Genomic DNA, 16,133 nt, shown 5'->3' with positions numbered 1-16,133 from the left:
ATGTCCAGCCTCTCACAGCACTCATAAGAGCCTCCCAGCAGGGCTGCTCTGGATCTGTTCATCCCTCAGCAAAGACCAGGGACTGCCCCAACCAGTGCAGTACCTTGTACCTGGTTGTTAAACGTCTTGAGCTTCCCAAGGGCCCACTTCTCAAGCTTGTCCAGGTACTTTAGCAAAATAAACTGAAGGTCTAAAGCTATACTGCCCAGAGTAGCTAATATGGCTACAATTCACTTAAATATCTTATTAAGGAAGACAACTGATTACATTCTCTAAGAAACAGAAAGGCACAGATCAGAGATACAGACAGCTTGAAGATAAGATGAGAGCACACTGTTCTCAAACCAAATGTTATAATTCACTACAGTAGGAAGCAAAACATTTCTATCCCCCGGCAACACACTGTAAATTTCAGCATGTACAATAAATATTTAAGAAAAAAAGATAAGCAAAAAAACCCAAACCACAAACAGAACAAATTAAGTTACCTTTCTTCAGGGACTCCTGCTAAAGACCAAGTGTTTATTATCACCAACGTCTAAAAATTCTGAGATTTGGTGCCTTTTAAAGGACCCCATCTAGGAAGTTATTTTCTAGGAGGCATTTATTTCCTTTAATATCAGTGGTCACTGTAATCTGACAGCTCATAGGAAAATTACCCTGACATGGTATTACATATTAAAGATACAATAATTAATTGTAACTTTGAGTAGCTATTAAAATATTGTTATATAGGAAGAAAGACATGAATATAAGTACTTTAAAATTAAAATTGCCCTCATTAGGAATACTTTGAAACATTTATGAAGATATTACAAAGTCTACTAGACTCTATTTTGTTAAAACACAGAATTTGGAAAAGAAAATAAATTTATCATCCGGTGAAATTAGTCATTATCTTAATTACGTGAAACTTTTGTTAGTGAATAGACAATTATGCTCTTTTGATAAGTTACTCTTCAAAGTGTACATATTTGATACTTCCATTCTCAAAGAATTTGATATTTACATTCTCAAAGATTACTGTTGTTTTCTTACAGACATTGCTTTATTGCTTCCATGTTAATTGTTAGAAATCTTTGTCAGTTTTAGCCAGGTTGTAAAATACAAGTAGCATCAAATATAAACAATCATTCAACATAAAAGTTTATCCTATAATATACATTAGCTCTTTAGTCTTCCAATCAGAATTTTATTCTAGGATTTAGTTGTCAACCAAACTAAGGTGGAAAAGCAATGTTACCAGTTTTCTTCTGACAGTACACAAAAAATTACATATTTCCAAGATCTTAGAGAGCTGCAGGGGATGGAGAAGAAAGGAAAGGGAAAGAGAAAAAGGGGCACAGTATACAGAGAAAACCCAAACTGCTAGTTTGTGGTGACAGATTTAATAGCAAGTAAACAGGTACAACTACCACATTTACCTGCCCTCTCCTCCTGAGCGTCACTGCCTCAGAAGGAAGACTGGCTGAACAAGTTGTGATTTTTTTCCTGAGTCGTTGCAATTTATACTTCAGAATACTAAGGGAAATTACAGAGGCTACTTGGCTGCTGTTTCAGCAGGGCAGCAGCTTCTATGGTGAAAATTGCTGAGAAGGTAGACAATTTTTCAGTCATTCCAATTTAACCCCCTACCAAGCAAATGCCAAAGAAATCTGCCAAGTAATTTTGCCCGTTTCCAGTCTCTTTCTAACCAAGGTCACTGGATTCAGAAGCAAACTTTTTTATTATCCTTATAGTCAGTAACAAATTCTTACTTTCTTTTACCAGTAAGCTACCAACATACATTCAAATTCCATCTTTTTTTTTTAGTTTTAAGCCCACTTGTACCACAAGTTGCATTCTAGGATTTTTTAAAACCATCCAAACTCAATCAGCAGCAGTCATTTCTGCATGCATTTGGACTCTATCATATTCAGTAAACAGAATTATTGGGAAAAGGAAGTCAAGGCATGACTTTTGTATTACACAGCTGCAAAGGAGACAAGAGTACAGTAATTTCACGAATACAAGCCGCACCAATTTGACCAAAATTTTGGTGGAAACCCGCAAGTGCGGCTAATATTCCGGGGCGGCTAATACATTAACAAAATTCTAAAAGCTGCCAACACGGAAGTGAGAGCCCGCGGCAGCCCCAAGCCAAGCTGGAGCCCGGCCGGCCCCGGCAGAGGTGGGAAAGCCTGGCAGAGGCGGGGCCAGCAGTGTGGGGGGCGGGCGGCAGAGCCTGAGCCAGCAGGGCGGGGCAGGGGGGGCGGCAGAGCCGGGTCAGTAGGGCGGGGGAGCCTGGGAGAACTGGGGCTAGCAGTGCAGGGGAGCATGGCAGAAGCAGGAAGGCTGGCGGGTGGGGCTGCCTGGCAGCGGGGGAAGCCCAGCAGAATCGGGGCCAGCAGCATGGGGGAGCCCGGCGGTGCGGGGGCCTGCAGTGCCGGCCAGGGTGAGGAAACGCGGTGGCGGTGCAGACGGGAGGGGGCGGCCGGTGAGCCGGGAGGCGGCAGCCCGCCGGCAGGGCTAGGGAACGCGGCGTGGCGCGGCCGGCGAGCCGGGCGGCGGCGGCGGCAGCCCGCCGGCAGGGCTAGGGAACGCGGCGCGGCGCGGCCGGCGAGCCAGGCGGCGGCAGCCCGCCGGCAGGGCTGGGGAACGCGGCGCGGCCGGCGAGCCGGGCGGCGGCAGCCCGCCGGCAGGGCTAGGGAACGCGGCGCGGCGCGGCCGGCGAGCCGGGCGGCGGCGGCGGCAGCCCGCCGGCAGGGCTAGGGAACGCGGCAGCGGGGCGGTGCTGACGGGAGAGGGGGGCCAGCGAGCCCGGCGGCGGCGGCAGTGGCTGGCCCGCCAGCAGGGCGACTACGTAAACAGCGCAGCGGCGAGGCGGCCGGTATGCCTGCCAGCGGCGGCAGTGGCTGGTCCGCCGGCAGGGCGACTACGTAAACAGCGCAGCGGCGAGGCGGCCGGTATGCCTGCCAGCGGCGGCAGTGGCTGGTCCGCCGGCAGGGCGACTACGTAAACAACGCAGCGGCGAGGCGGCCGGCATGCCTGCCAGCGGCGGCAGTGGCTGGTCCGCCGGCAGGGCGACTACGTAAACAACGCAGCGGCGAGGCGGCCGGTATGCCTGCCAGCGGCGGCAGTGGCTGAGGCGGCCGGCATGCCTGCCAGCGGCGGCAGTGGCTGGTCCGCCGGCAGGGCGACTACGTAAACAGCGCAGCGGCGAGGCGGCCGGTATGCCTGCCAGCGGCGGCAGTGGCTGGTCCGCCGGCAGGGCGACTACGTAAACAACGCAGCGGCGAGGCAGCCGGTATGCCTGCCAGCGGCGGCAGTGGCTGGTCCGCCGGCAGGGCGACTATGTAAACAGCGCAGCGGCGAGGCGGCCGGCATGCCTGCCAGCGGCGGCAGTGGCTGGTCCGCCGGCAGGGCGACTACGTAAACAACGCAGCGGCGAGGCGGCCGGTATGCCTGCCAGCGGCGGCAGTGGCTGGCCCGCCGGCAGGGCGAGTACGTAAACGTAGCGGCGAGGCGGTGCTGACGGGAGAGGGGGGCCAGTGAGCCCGGCAGCGGCTGCAGCACCACCCGGCCGGCCCCGTCAGCAACCATGAGCGGGCCGAGCCTTCCTGGCCCCGCCCCAAGCCAGTAAAGCCCTCTATGCCGCGATCCTGTTACTAATTGGCCAATTTGTGAAAGCTGCGCACGGATTCTCGCGACGAACGAAAGTGCGGCTAATATTCGGGGTGCGGCTTATCTATTGACAAAGACAGCAACATTGTCGAGGCACCGGAAGTGCGGCTTATAATCCGTGCGGCTTGTGTTCGTGAAACTACTGTACTTTCAGAGAAAAAGTATTAAGCAAAATCACCAGGTAAAAACTCAGGTTGCCAGTATGTAAGTCCTTACATTCTAACCACTTTCAAACCACTAACTGAAGTTCTAAGCGCTTTCAAACACACTGCCTCCACAAAAAGCTCACATGCAACAATGGAGAGAATTTATTAAGCACCACACACAATCATGCAAGCATGAAATTTGGCAAAAATAAACAATATTCCAGCCCTAAATGGATTCTTCATCTGTTCTTACCTCTATGGCAGCCTGAAGGGCATTTGTGGTTTCTGCAGCCGAGAGTCCGCCCGCAGACTTGATCACAAGGTGGACAGTTTCCAGAACAGCACTGTTAAAAAAAAAGACCATGAAGTCTAGTAACTGGAATCAGAAATTTCTGGTGTATGCTTTCCCTCTTCTACTAGCTCATTTTTTCAATATTTATTTCAAAAAAGTCAGTGCACTTCAGTTAAATTTCCTCAAACTCATTCCAGAAAAAAGGCCACCTGGAAAGCGGTTTTTAAAAAATTCAAATTACAAAATAACAAGAAAACACAAATCTGAATACATCATTTCTACACATTAAAATGGCAGAGGGCTTGAAAAAAGCATAAGAACACTTAAAATTTCAAAATATTATAATATTTTAATCCCAAATAATTTCAGAAGATAGGACATCTAACAGTTTACCTCATTATTCTGCAATTTCTTCCACTTTTATGCTATATTGTCCCCAGTACAAAATTGTTGCTAACCTTTTTTTATACACCTTTTATCTCTGTAGTAAAGACAGATAACTTCAAGACCAGTTATCTATTTTCTATTCTTAAACAAATTAGTAACATGACAGAATCAGAACATTTCACAAAACCATCAAATCAGTGGATGCCACATCAGAAGAGAACATAATCTTTTCTATTAACTTGAAAGGTACCCTCCTTCCAAAAAGAAACCTGTGTTTTTCATCAGAAAGGTGTCAAGACTTCATTTACTTCTTTTATCATCTTTTCACATAAAATAAATTCACTACACCAATAATATTCAAAAACACCTAAGAGTACAACTGTATTTTTTCATGCCTATTTGTGGTAAGTAGTCCAACTTTCACAATGTATTAATTCATAAATAGCAGACAACTTTCAGACTCTTTTGGGTGAATAAACTGAAAAGATACTTCTGAGTATCAATCATTTCTTTTAACTTCAAACAAGAAGAGAAACAAAACACCAATTCCCAACTGTCAGACCGCTGCTGCTTGCACTGCTGTGTATTAGAAGGTGCAATGGAATGCTGGGCTGCCAGAAATAAAGAGTGTGTGTCCCTGACAAAATTATAAGTGATTCCCAGCTCTTCCTACAAAGTAGGGAAATAAATTGATTTAACTACTGCAGAATGCTTAAACCATCAGTAACTACTTAAGAATCCGAAAGCAAAACTGCCATCAAGAACTGCAGAGTTGTCAAAATCCCCTCCCTGTTTATAAGGTTAGTTTTACCTGATGTCATCCTTTTTAAAGAATTCTGGTACACTGAAAGCTACTTTCAGTGACATGGAAGAAAACTCCTCTTTCTATACAATAGCACGAGGTGGAGCAACAAATTGATGTGATTTTGTGTGGACTTTTTAAAAAAGTCAGCTAAACAATGCATTTGAGAAAGATGGCACTAACCTTCCTCCGGCACTGGTGCTTCTGACAATCCCGGATTTTAGTACACTTTGTTTCACACAGATATGGCTTATGGCATGGCATGCGCTTGGTGTGTTTCCCACAGCGACATTGCTTTTCAACCTCCTGGGAAGCAAGATAAGGTGTTTTCAATACAAAAGGGAAAAAAAAGCAAAATAGAACGTTCCATTACTTTCTGTAAAGGAAAGTTCAAGGAAAAGTAATGTTACACTGCAGACACCATGCAAGTGTGTCATGCAAGATGATAAGTGTAACCGCAAAACAAATTCATACAAAAAAATACCTCTCCTGCACATTGAAGTAAATTCACCCTTAAGGCATACAGATAATTTAAGAAGTAGATGAACAGGTTTGATGTTGATGAATGTCACATGATGAATACTATCACCTAGACTTTGTATTCAAAGCTGGTTCAGGAACAAACAACTGAGACCTGACAGAGCAATGGCTTTGTAAGCCAGACCACAGAAGCTCCAGAGATATCTAGAGCACAGTAAAACTTTATTTTCTTCTTTGTAAGAAAATTATCTTATGTTACACCACCTTCCATCTCACTAATGAAGGAATATCATACAAAGACAAAGCCAGAAGGAAGCTAGAAAAGATGGGGGGGAAAATTGTCTTTTAGGGCATAATAATTTTAAAAAACAAAACCAAGCCAAAGCAATATACTCACCCACAGGTACAGCCTCAACTCAACACAGTGCTCAACTACTTAGAGTTGTGTTAGGGTGGAAGGGGAATAATGAAAGAACATGCTGCTTTCAATAAACAAAGTCACAGATTTGGTGATAGATATGATTTCATTTTCTTAGGTGACTTGCACTGTTCCAGGCACACAGTTAAAGAACATGTGAACCTGATAAAGTAAGACTAACCTGTCTGCATATTTCACAGGGACCCCGATGACAGCGCTGTGAACATTTATGGATGCCACATTCCAGAACTTTATCACAGCTATCACCACAGGTGGGCACATCTTCTGTACAAGGCAATGTAAACTCTAGATGAAGAGAACAGAAAGATAAGTAAACATTTAAGAAAAGAAAAGCCAAAATATTTAAGAAAAAAAAACCAATGTATAGTTAAGTTCAACTGACAGTTGCATTTTGTTGGGTTTTTTTAAAAGCTTCTTTAGAATTACTTAGTTATCCACATCACAAATTAAATCCCTGGTGCTAAATAAAGCTTTTAAAGCTATGCAAAAGAAGTTCATATGATGTCACAGTTGACAATAAGAACTTTTTATGGACCCTGCCCTGCAAAATTAGCCTGAACTACTGACTGAAAGACTGGAGGTCTTTTTATTCAATCTAAAAATGTAGCTTACTTGTTTTTCCACACGGACAGGACCTTTTCCCAGAACGAGGACAGTCTCCACAGGGACCAGCATGACAAACTTTTTCACATGTGTGATTGCCACAGGGCAAACATTTCCCACACACCTGAGAAATTCAGAGAAACCAAGTGAATGCAATGTAATAGAGCTACATACCAAGCCAAAGGTAAAAAAAAGCAGGAGTGAGATGCTCCTGGATGGAATTTACTTTTTCTGAACTTTGTTAATAAATGTTTTATTTGTTGAGTTCACTAAATAAAACTGCTCACCCCTGCAGTGATCCTGCCTGGAAGACCACAGTACAGTGATGAGTTAGTGATTCAGAAAACCTGAGTAGTCGCAGGTCTGTGCTGCACACACAGGATAAACTTATCGCAGCAGAAGAGATTGGAGGCACCTCTCACTTGGTACCAGTGATTATGCTGCCTGCATGTTCTTGCCTTTATCCAGAAGTGCAGTAGGAAGTTCTCATCTGAATACCCTTTCTGTTTGACTGTATAAATTATGATCAAGGATGCTTTCTTGTAAGAAGATCCTACAATACCTTCAACAACCAAAATGGGGTCTGCCCTGCATGATGCACATCTATCACTCCTCAGGGTTACAGAGATCTAAAGGGACATACTATTCTTTAAATTATACTCCTTTTCTCTATAGTGTTAGCTGAAATAACCTGCATTTTAATTGATACTTCACAGAGGCCAAGTACCTTTCTTACTAGGATCAGAATGGCCAAGTATCTCCTGGAGCAGCCTCCCCTCCACCACTTAATTTTTTTTTTCCTAGTCAGTCAATCCATAGCTTTGGTCTTAAGCACAGGTTGCAAATACACTTCCAAGAATTAATCACAAATCCTTCATTCTGCTACAGTCCTAAAAATAAGCATGAAACTCTCATCTACCAAGCTGTCGCTTCATTCTCATTTTTGAAGGCAACAGCTGAAATTTCAACCTCAAGTGCAAGAAAAAGAGTATACAACATTAAATTCACTGCTAGGGTAATCCTAGAACAATTCCAGAACAGTAACATTTTAAGTACTGTAAAAATGATTGGAGCCACCATTTAAATCTCTTTTCAAACAATGCTATTTATATTTTTGATTACACTTTCAAAAGTTAAATATACTTTTTTCTTACTGAATATGTTTTTCCAATCTTTAATATACCAACTAATCACATATTTAAAAGGTGAGAAATCAATTTAAAAGGATAGCATCAACATACCTGATCACACTGCCATTGAGGACTTGCACAAAGTCTCTCTGCTATCTGCCTCCCACAGATACACCGTTGTTTACTGACACGTGGACAAGGCTGACAGTCTCCTGTATGCAATTGCAAAGTGACATTGAGAGTACGAATTGCAAAAGAGTGATGTGTCTTAACAACAGAAACAACTACTGCTCTGACATTTGAAAAGGTTGGTTTACCTGCATGACAGGGATTCTCACAAGCATGCTGCCCACACAGCAATGTTCGTCCACACGGCAGGCGGCAAGACCACTCCTTGGCACTGCATCTTCGGGGCACTGGTTTGGCTTTCTTACAGTGACAGGTTGTTGTGACCATCTTTGGGCAAGGTGGACACGGTCCTAATTACAACAAAAAGAGGATCTTGGTAATGACCATTCAGCAAATGCAGCCTTGACTACGTCTCTTACTCTGAGAATTTTACACATATTTAACAGATGTTAAGTTCAACTGTGTAACAGCTACCTAAATACAGGTCACACAACCAAGAAACACAGAGAATGTACCTGGATGACAAAGCAGCAAACATTTATGACCACAGGAAGGTTTGAATTCCCTCTCACATATCTGACCACAGGAGTGAGGTACCAGCCATGGGTCCACTGTTGGATTCTCCACTTTTCCACAGTAACAGTAATACCTACTGGGAGTTTCAGAGCGTTTGTATTCAAACCTACATTTTGGACTACAACAAGGGAAAAAGGAGTAAAAACAAAAATAATTTTTAAAAAAAATTAAAAAGCAAAAAGGCAGTATTTATAATTTTGGCTTCCCAAGACTGTTTCAATGCTACCAATTAACATTTTTACAACTATTGTAATGAATAACAACAATATATAGTAACACAGAATGAAGGTCTTTCTATATATTTCACAATACATTAATCAGAATGTCTAAGGAATTGTCCTGTTAATGCAATTTCTTTTCTCTAAGAATATATAAAAACACAGCACAGCAAAAAACAGAACAATTTTATGTCAAGCAGTATGAAAAGAATTTATGCAACAGTTAACCTACTTAAATAGAACCAATTAGAAAAAAAAGGATTTACTAATAGCAGTCTAGGCAAAGCAAAATTCAGCAATGCTATTAAAACCACACATAATAATTTGAATTTTATCTGAAAAATTTTAGATTCAAGATGTACATCTTTATTTTTCACCCTTGATGTTGACAGAAGTTAAAAAATTCGTTATTGTTAAAGGTAGATATACACCAGAGACCTGGAATTTATAAAGTGCCACAGGCCCAAAAGGCCCCAGGCAGGCCATGGGCAAGACAGGCAACACAAGGAAGAAGAAACAAAGCAATTCACATTGCTGGCTACCCTGAAAAAAGACAACAGACAACAAGGTCCCCCTCAGACTCTGAAAGACCTATGCACTCATTTTTATCAAATAAAACAGCAATAAAATAAAACAAATAAAATGCCCTGGTATAATATATTAAAGACCATGAACCATTTCTCAGCAGTGATAGCATTTTAGCATGTCCTTAAATGTAAAATAAAATACCATCTGCCTGGAGTTTTTTTCCATCACATACATTTATGTTTAAAAACAAAAGAAGTTCATAGTAGAAGAGGCATTATCAACTTGAGATGCTCTCAGGCAACAACTGACACTTTATTTCCTAAACAAACCTACTTAGGAAATTTTATTTATGCAGCCACATTACTACCTGTTTCATTATACCATCTCAAGGAAAACTGCAAGACCTGATTTAATGTTTGGATTATACTGAGACTAAAAGAATTAATCCCTACATCTTACTATTTGACGACATTTTTTGAACTTATTTCATGGTGTCAACTTTAAAAGTGAGAAATATGTAAAGCCATTCAGAAATAAATGTCAGAAGCTGCAACACCTGACAAACAGAGGTTAAAACAAATTTGATGCAGCAAGGTTTTAATATCACTGTGAAATTTTTCCGAATCATGTTAATGAAAACTTCAAAATAATTTTAAAAAGCAGTCTTCTAAACTCTTTTATTTTGTTGTGTACATGATAATACAAGTACTGCTCCTTCTAAAAGAGCACCAGTTTGCATGGTTTTCCCAACAGAAATAACTTTGTAAATATACCATGAGGAGCTCACCATGGCCAGGGATAATCTTTCTTCCCAAAATCATCATCCGTCAAAGGGGAAGACACAAGAAAGAGACTGTCCTTGGCCCACTTTTGGATACACACCAGATGAAATATACAGAAGCATCCACAACAGCTCCAGACCTAAAAACCACACAGACATCAAGTGTCAGTTCTTTTAAATGAGGTTTCTGTTTCCACTGATGAACTTCCATAATACCTAAAGAAACATAAGCTTGCTATTTTTCCCCTTAAAAATGGTTTTTCAAAGGTAGATTATACCCACTGTTAGATCAATACAGGCAGTTTTGCTGTTACAGATTCATACCTATAATCTTTTCTCTGATTCCCGTGGGAACTTTTTGCCAAGGCTGACAGAGCCCAAAATACTCCAATAATCAGAGAAATGTTGATTTAAACACACAGTTGGAGGTCACGTAGCACAAATTGATGCCCAAAGAAGGACTATTGCCAGCTCTGTTCTGTTGAGACACAAATTTGCCTAGCAAAGCTGAAAAGTCCTGAGGGACAGGGTCTCCACAATTATTCTGAGCAAGCTACTTCAACTGTCATACTACTTTCCCAGTATCCAACCTGCACTTCCAAAGCCCAGATTGTGCCCCTTATTAAACCACCTGGCACCATAATGATGACTTTGGCTTTACCCAAAACTACAACAACTTGGTAAGAAAAGTGCAAAGAAAATTCTATTTTTTGTTAATAACTCAAGACAATGTTATGAAATAAGACTGAAAATACAGAGGCTTTCCCCATTAACTTTTAGAGGACAGTGCCAATGACTAAGTTTCTAGAGCCATGGTAACTAACTTCCCAAAACTAAAGTTAAGCAGGAGACTTTACATAAACAAACAGACTTGGCTGAAATTATACCAATTCAAGATAATTAGCAAACCACTAAGTTAAAAAAGAAGGAAGGTTTTCAAGTTACAAAATCACCTCACTTCTGCTGAGATAAGATTAACTCTATCAAGAGCCACAGAACTTTAAATATCAAGCTAAACATATTTATTAAGGTCTAAATGAATATGGATTAAATATGCTAGAATTTACACAAAACATATTGAATTTCTTTTTAGAAAGAAGTTACCAACTACAGTTTCATTTGGTACGTGTAGTCTGTGTATACCTATCATAAGAATTTAAAATATCTTCTGCACATCTTTTGTTTTTAATGTTAAACATACAGCTGCAAATACGTTTTTGATTCAAGTACCTTTAACATAAAGAGGAAAAAATATTTGTCCTGAAATCCCTCCCATATAAAATGTACCTATATGAAATAGGACAAACTTCTGACACACACACTTCTTTTTCACCTGATCAGCATTAAGGGCAGCCAAGTTTATCTTGGTTTCCTTGCCGTAAATCTAACAATAATATCTCTTAACCTTCTATTATTTCATGTTTTGCTTTGCTACTCCATAGTTTATTGAATACACATTTACAAGCACTGGCATTCAAGCACTTATCTTTGTCAGCTGCTACCACCTAAAACTTAAAAATAGCTATTTTACACTATGATAACAAACATGCAACAAAAAAGACATTCTGATTACAAGCTACACATACAACCACTTAGATTTTCCAGTGTTTCAAAATCCAAAGATGCCAAATTTGCATTTAGCACTTTTACCATGGTAAAGCTATCAATCCCAAGAATAACCTCTATAACATAATGCAAGTTATTCAGACAGTTAAATTTGTTTTGCTGTAGAAGATTACTGTAAAGTACTTACAGCTTGGTTCCTTTTAACTGAAGCAATGCAGATGAGACATGTCATGGCCCCTGACTGAAAAGCCTCATTCATGTACTGTCTCGTTCGTTCCAGTTCACTTGCATCTCCATCTTTAATGGATAAAGATTTTTAAAGCAATCAGTAATGTTTGATCTGTTATTTTGTACATGTTGAGACTGCTGCAAAAGCATTTTTTCTCTGAATAATGCCAGTCATCTATTATTAAAAAAGACACACTTAAGTCAGTTTAAAGCTATACCATTGCTTCTGCACAAACAGACAAGAAGAAGACAAGCACTGCTGGGAAAAAGTGTTTTTAATATAAGACATCATGACAGAGTGCCTTCCTTCCAATTACAGTAAAATTTTAATACACAATGATACTGCATTGCTTATGCTTTCACACTGAAATAAAAGTCAATAAATGAAAAATTTTACCAGTTTGACTAGTGTAAATGGTAAATGTTTTGTCCAAAATCTTTCCTTGTTTTACTTCAGCATCTTCATCATCATCTTCAGAAGAGGAGCTTAACTGGTCTTCAACTAGCTTTTTTGCTGCAGCCTGATTAGCTTTCTTAATTTCATCAAACTTCTTCAGTGAAGATAACTCTATCAAGAGAAAATACTAACGATGATTAATACCATGACAGCTAATTGTAAACACCACATTCAGTGCTACGTACTTTCGATTTCAAATAAAGTTTGCTGATTGTATTTTTTTAAGAGTATTACATCACTACATTTCCAATACCACACAAGGAGAGAGAAATTGTATTTACTTCTTCACTATGCATTATCATAAAATTCACAGCAGGAATTATTATCTGTCAATTACTACTGACAAATCCAACCTAACATACCAGAATATAAGCAACAATAATGCCGCTTTATGAAAAGGATACTTAAAAAAACCCCACACATCCCACATAAACACAGCTGTCACAGCATGAAGAAACAAGAAACACTGTTTTGTTTATAAGAAATTTACAGTTGTTCGTAACTTGAAGATCTCATACAGGTATTTCTCCAGCAGTTGGTATTTCTTAAATTATGACTTTCATCTCCCTCAAATTCAACAAATCTTTACTGTAATAGTGTGTTCATGCTATTTCACAGGAGATCACTACCTTTCCTTATTAGACTACTAGACACAATGTATTTGCCGGGGTTTCATCCAGTTTAGTTTAAAGGTTCTTCTTAAGAAACTGTGCTGCCTAAAGAGCTGTCTTTGGCACTTCTCGGGTGTATTTCCCGAGGATGAACTTGCACTCACAGCTGCCGCGCGAACCGAAAGCCCGCACCTCGCCCAACCCGGAGCAAAGCGTTTCCCTGACCAGCGCATCTAATGTTGTCTGCACCGAGCAACTCCCCTGGTTGTGTCCAACCAGAAAGAAATAGATGTTTCCTCTATTACTTCACACTTTACTCTTCTGCTCCGAGAAGAAGACGGTGCACCCTGTGCGCCCCAGCAAGGGTTCAGCCCCGCGCTCCTCGCCATTGCCGAGGCCTCCGCATCTCTCCCCGGCAGGAACCGGCAAGCAGAACACGGCACATGGCGAACACCGGCTCGACACCGCCAAGCAGCGCGGGAGCGGGACCGGGGCACGCCATCCTCCCTTCCCCGGGGACAGCCCCGACCTCGCCACCTGCAGAGGCTCTGGGCCACCGCCAGGTCCCCAGCGCGGGGCCCGCCAGCGCGGGTAGAAGGCAGAAGGGACACTCACCGCTGGCCCCCTCTCCGATGGTCCCCGCTGCCGCAGCGCGGACACCGCCGCGGCCCCGAGCGGCCGGGGGCCGGGCGGCAGCCCCAGAGCGAGCGGCGAGCTCGTCCCCGGGCCTGCCGCGGCCGCGGCCCCGGCCGCCCTGACGCCACTGAACCTCCATTTGTCCCTCGCCAGAGAGCGAAGGACGGCAGTGAGACCAGTCCTCCGCCTCCCCCACGCAGGCACAGCCACCCGGGGAGCGCTCCGCCCGGCCCAGCCCGGCCAGGCCGCTCCGCCCGGCGGTGGAGGCGGCGGGGCCGCCGGTGCTCCCGCGGCAGCGCGACTACAGCTCCCGGCGCTCCCCGCGCGACGGGCGGACCGGCGCCAGGCACCGCCTCAGCCCGCAGCCGGCCCGACTCCGAGCCGGGGCCGCGGCTCTGACCCTGGGTCACAGCGTGTTCCAGCTGGGAGAGGGTGTGAGAACGCCTCGTCCATCATTAACCCAGCGCTGCCACGTCCACCGCTGAACCATTGAAGTGCCACATCTACACGGCTTTTAAATACCGCAAGGGATGGTGACTCCACCACTTCCTGGGCAGCCTGTTCAGTGCTTGACAACCGTTTCGGCTGCAATTTTTCCTAGTGACTAGGAAACCTAGTTACGAATCTAGCTAATCTAAACTAACCTAACCTCTCCTGGCGCCACTTGGGACCACTTCCTCTCGACCGGTCTCTTGTTCCTTAGGAGAAGACAGCGCCCTCCCGCACTACCGCCTCCCTTCAGGGAGCTGTGTCAGCCGTAAGGTTCCCCCGAGCCTCCTTTTCCCTTGAGGAAATTTCTGGCAGCCGCTCCTGCGGCATGCGGTTCTTCCACACACTTTCTTCATAGCTCCTGTAGCTCCTATAACTTCATAGCTCCTGGAGTATAAGACTGTAAAACCCACCCCAAAGTCTGTTTAGAAATTTGGCTGAGGTACATGCAGAAAATTTTAGTGCACAGAAACATATATTGAGGGGCCTGCGTGCCTCCCAAGTTCTGACAAATAAAGGCAGGTTGAAATAATTTAACTTTTATTGACATTTCCTTATAGCAGTTACGTTATGTCGTGTGCCAGGAGGAAACTTTGCATTTAGCCTTTTTTCAGCAAATACCCTCTCATAAAAGTTGTTATAGAAGATTTCCACCCATAAGTAGTCTGAAAATAGTAAGCAAACCATGGACATAAATTCTGTTTTTCTGTTTTATTTGGAAGTGGTTTAAATAAAAGAGTTTTTATTCTCAAGAAAGAGGCAGCTAGTGAATACAATTAATGTCTTAGATTGAAGGATCAATACCGAAAATAATTCTTAACAGTAGGTATCTGCCTTTCTTTTTATTAAAACTTCACATCACACATATATCTAATAAAAAGTCTTAAGCACTTCAACAAAGGAGAAAAGTGCTTCCTAAGTGCTTAGTAGCCATATAGGATAGGTTGCTGCTGGCATATAGCTTGCAAATTATATTCAAGACCTGAGGCTGAAGAATGCTGATTGCAAAGTCCAACATTCACAGTATAACTAAATACCAGAATAATCCTTGTTCCTGTGTACAGGGATAGAATCTTTACAGACAGGATGGTACACCCTTTCCCCTTATCAGCTAATTAAGCCATTTATCATTCAAAGCACAGGATCAACAGGGCATGAACAGCCATTTTGTATTTATATTTACCCTTGTTTTTCCATATATATAGCCTATGTATTAAGTACATCCGAAAATTTCATCCTTGCAGTAAATCAGGAGTTAGTTCTCTGGCATGCTGGAAAGCATCAACATTACAAAAACTAAAACAGCCAGAAAGCAATGCACTTTATAAAATACCCAATTTATATTATCTCCATCTCATTAAGGTGAGAATGCAAGTGAAGAGATATTATTGACAGTAACATGTACACAAGTATTTTTTAAGAGTGGCAGTCTGGTTGCGCAGGATAATAAAATTTCCCTAAATAGAGAATTATCCATTCTCTCATTACACTCCCTTTCTTCACTACCTTTCATCAAACTTAATGTTAAGTGCCTATGATCAAATTCTACTGAAAATACCCGGCTGGGACCATGACTAAGCAAACCCTTTTTTGCCAATAAAAAGAAGATGTAAATTAGGTGAAAATCCAAGGAGATAATGCATCTTAAAGCAGTTGAAAATGCATCCAACCTATGAATCCATAGATTTTACTATCTCAGAAGTACTTCTGAAGAAAGAAATCTTTTATCAGTGGGATAAAACCAGCCTCTTTATCATATTCTTCCCCCAAAAGTATCTACAGAAGATGCTGTTGGAAGAATTTGGCCTGTTGCTGTCATGTCTTCCCCTTGCACTCTGCCAGCAAAATCAAGTGCTACATTAGGGACATTAACATTTTTAATTACAAATTTTCAAAATTTGATAGTCTTTGTTCTGCAGCCACATGATTACATGAAACAGAACAATCTTTAATGTATATTTTTATTTGTATG

General features: G+C 42.3%; 1 protein-coding gene across 2 annotated transcripts in view; it reads right to left on the bottom strand.

Annotated features, from left to right (window-relative positions):
• NFXL1 (nuclear transcription factor, X-box binding like 1) overlaps nucleotides 1–13,915 on the bottom strand; it is a 46,692-nt gene extending 32,777 nt beyond the window's left edge. Inside the window, exons 1-11 of one of the 2 annotated variants that reach the window (XM_033060922.2) lie at nucleotides 13,652–13,915; nucleotides 12,366–12,536; nucleotides 11,928–12,037; nucleotides 10,181–10,314; nucleotides 8,587–8,765; nucleotides 8,260–8,421; nucleotides 8,054–8,154; nucleotides 6,822–6,936; nucleotides 6,370–6,494; nucleotides 5,474–5,596; nucleotides 4,063–4,153 (exon numbers count right to left, since the gene is read on the bottom strand). In XM_033060922.2, coding sequence (XP_032916813.1) covers nucleotides 4,063–4,153; nucleotides 5,474–5,596; nucleotides 6,370–6,494; nucleotides 6,822–6,936; nucleotides 8,054–8,154; nucleotides 8,260–8,421; nucleotides 8,587–8,765; nucleotides 10,181–10,314; nucleotides 11,928–12,037; nucleotides 12,366–12,536; nucleotides 13,652–13,811 — 1,471 coding nt within the window. In that variant the 5' untranslated portion in view covers nucleotides 13,812–13,915. Of the gene's footprint in view, nucleotides 1–4,062; nucleotides 4,154–5,473; nucleotides 5,597–6,369; nucleotides 6,495–6,821; nucleotides 6,937–8,053; nucleotides 8,155–8,259; nucleotides 8,422–8,586; nucleotides 8,766–10,180; nucleotides 10,315–11,927; nucleotides 12,038–12,365; nucleotides 12,537–12,787; nucleotides 12,854–13,651 lie in introns of those variants that run through there. The other variant, XM_033060923.1, reaches the window with a different exon arrangement.
• Between the last annotated feature and the right edge of the window lie 2,218 nt (nucleotides 13,916–16,133).

Source organism: Catharus ustulatus, chromosome 5, assembly GCF_009819885.2.
Source record: "Catharus ustulatus isolate bCatUst1 chromosome 5, bCatUst1.pri.v2, whole genome shotgun sequence".
NCBI lineage: Eukaryota > Metazoa > Chordata > Aves > Passeriformes > Turdidae > Catharus > Catharus ustulatus.
The sequence above is the reverse complement of the archived record's forward strand: the minus strand, read 5'-3'. Positions and strand labels throughout refer to the sequence as shown.